At 65.0% G+C, this 2,716-nt stretch overlaps 1 protein-coding gene across 1 annotated transcript; it reads right to left on the reverse strand.

Moving 5' to 3' along the window:
* Nucleotides 1-634: 634 nt before the first annotated feature.
* EMIHUDRAFT_203372 (hypothetical protein) lies at nucleotides 635-1,363 on the reverse strand (the record flags this gene model as incomplete). The annotated part of the gene is made up of 4 exons (XM_005783579.1): nucleotides 635-838; nucleotides 913-1,023; nucleotides 1,191-1,238; nucleotides 1,331-1,363. 4 exons carry the CDS (start codon nucleotides 1,361-1,363, stop codon nucleotides 635-637), a joined length of 396 nt encoding a protein of 131 aa, XP_005783636.1.
* Nucleotides 1,364-2,716: the final 1,353 nt, after the last annotated feature.

Consider the following 2,716-nt stretch of genomic DNA (forward strand, 5'->3'; position numbering starts at 1 on the left):
CGGAGCCCGGCGTCCTCGCGCCCTTGCGCCCCTTGCGCACGGCCGGTGACTCGATCGGAGGAGGCGGCTGCTCGTCCTCCGGCGCGGGCGGCGGCGGGGCGTCGACCGGCGCAGGCGACTCTTCGATGAGCGACGGCGCCGAGATCGTCGAGAGGCTGATGCGCGCGGAGCGTCGCCTGCCCTCGGAGAGGCGGAACTCCTTCACCTGGGTGGACTTCTTTTTCTGCACCCGCGGCACGCCGAGGTCGCCGGCCGAGTCGAGCACGTTCTTGGGCGCCGGCCGCGCCTTGAAGGCGTTCTCCTTGTCGCGCCTCTCGTCGCCGGGGACGGAGGTGTCCAGCAGGGTGAGCCGCGCGTGCACCTCCTTGGCGATGATCTCGGACTTGCGGTTCGCCTTGATGCCGTGCTGCTTCGCGAGCAGCTGCAGCTCCGTGCGGGGGCGCGCGAGCAGGTCGGCTTCAGAGGCAACCATTTTCAAAAGGGCTAAGAGCAAAGAAGAAATCGTAGTCGCAGGAATGGAATTACTCTTGTCACCGCTCTGAGCGCGGGCGATCCGTTTTTCTGGCCGTCTAACCCTTTCTTCCTCTCCTTGGCGTTGAGCCACACTTGGATGGACTTGCGCTTCGCCGGCGACCTAGCCGGCGACTTGCCGGCCTTGATTGATTGACCCGGGGGTCAGCTCCGGCTTGTACTTGTAGACGGTGCAGGGCTTGTTGCCCGGGTCGATCATGCCGTACGCGGTCGAGATGGAGCGGCCCGCGTCGCCGATGATCGGGAACTTGACCTCGATCTCGTTCTCGCAGTGCGCCACCACGATCCACGTCCTCGAGCGCCACTCCTCAGTGCGACTTGACCGAGAAAGGTTACCGGAAGGTTCCACCGCGTCGTCGTCACTCCTCGTGCGACTTAGACCGGGTCCACCGACAGGGTCGCGACGAGGCAGTCGAGGTCGGTGAGCTCGTCGTACTTGAGGGCGAGGCGGCCGTCGTGCACGGACCGGCGTGAACGCGTGATCCGTGAAGTCTGCGGGTGGTATGGCGGGTGTGGGTGCAAGAAGAGGTTCGCCGCCCTTTTCCGCGTCGCCCTCGCCGCCCTCGCCGCCCGCGCCGCCCTCGCCGCCCGCGCAAATCTCTCCGCATCGACGTCGTCGAGAGAGGGGAGGAGCTTCTTGTGGATGTGCGGCAGCTCACCGCCGCCCGCGATGTGGCCGCGCTCCCCCAGAGCATGCCGTTGAGTTCCTCGTCCCAACCGCACGCGAGGTAGATGTGCCGCGGCGCGATGCGGCTCTTCTTGTTGTCGCGCGCCGCGTTGCCCCCGCGAGCTCCAGCACCTCAACCGTGAGGTACTCGAGCACGGCCGCCATGTACGTGGCCAGCCGGTTCGCGTGCTTGGTCAGGAAGGAGGCTGCCAACCAGCTCGACGGAATGTGGCAGGGGCGGTGGTAGGAGTCTCCCACTCTGTGGGCTTGCCGTCGCTAGAGGTGCGGCCTGCGCGTGTCCTCGCCCTTGGGAAGGTCTTTCTTGAGGGGGAAGGGGAAGGGTGTGTGTGTGCATGTTGTGTGTGTGTGTGTGTGTGTGTGTGTGAGAGAGAGAGAGAGAGAGAGAGAGAGATTTAGCAATACAGGGCTCCAGGCCCCAAATGATGTGTGAGTGTTAGAGTTGTGTGTGTGTGTGTGTGTGTGAATCAGACGCCGGCGGACAATTCTTCTTGCATCTTGGACGGCGATCAGACGGCGAATCCACCTGATTTGATAAGACGGCGCCGCTACGACTGTACCGCTACGACTGTACGGCCACGCATCGATCGATGGGTTGCGTTTCCTCGGTACACGCGCAGGCCGCGAATCTCGATCGTCGATTGGTCCAAGAGGGAAAGCTCAAGATCTCGCCCGAAGGCCAGCTTTCTCGGCGATCGTCGATCGCATCGCGGAGCTCTCGATCGGAGAGGGACTCTCGATCGGAGAGGGACTCTCGATCGGAGAGGGACTCTCGATCGGAGCCCTCGCCGCCGCCGCCCTCGCCGCCACCACAGCGGGCCGAGAGAGACTCTCGATCGGAGCGGTCCGAGAGGGACTCGTCCGACGCGGGAATCGCGCTCGGGCTTGACCTCGCAGAGAGGAACGACTATACGAGCTTGGGGTACACCGATAAGCACCTCGCCGAGGCAGACCTGCCGCTGCACCTTCGACTCGCTCTGACACGATCTCGGCCAGCAACCTCCGGCATGTCCTCCGGGAGTCTGTCGAGGACCGCTTCCTCGGGGGGTAGCAGCTCGCCTCGCTCGCCTCGGCTGTCGGAGGGGAGCCGCGAGCGGAGGCTCCGGCGGTTGTCGTTCGGGCAGGACCTCTCCTCCGAGACTGCACAGCGAGACGCAGCGAGGGAGGCGAGGGTGTCGGAGCAGGCGCCGCGACACGTCACAGCGCTAGTGTGTGTCGGGGCCCTTCGGCGCACACACACATGGGCAATTTGGGATCACACATTCCCCCTAATGATGCGACCCTCCCCCGCACGCAAGCCTCGCCGCCCCACACATCATAGCGTGTGGGAGAAGCGCGCCTTGGCCTTCTCACACACCTCTCTACTTCTGCTTCCCTTAGGTCCTCCTCGACCTTCTGCTAAGGGAAGCAGCCAGAGGCCCCTCCTCCTCCGACGCGGGCCCGGTCGCCTCCCCCGCGCCCTTTGACGCAGCATCCTCCAGCGACGAGTACTGCCCGCCC

Source organism: Emiliania huxleyi (assembly GCF_000372725.1).
Source record: "Emiliania huxleyi CCMP1516 chromosome Unknown EMIHUscaffold_18, whole genome shotgun sequence".
In the NCBI taxonomy this organism is placed as follows: domain Eukaryota; phylum Haptophyta; order Isochrysidales; family Noelaerhabdaceae; genus Emiliania; species Emiliania huxleyi.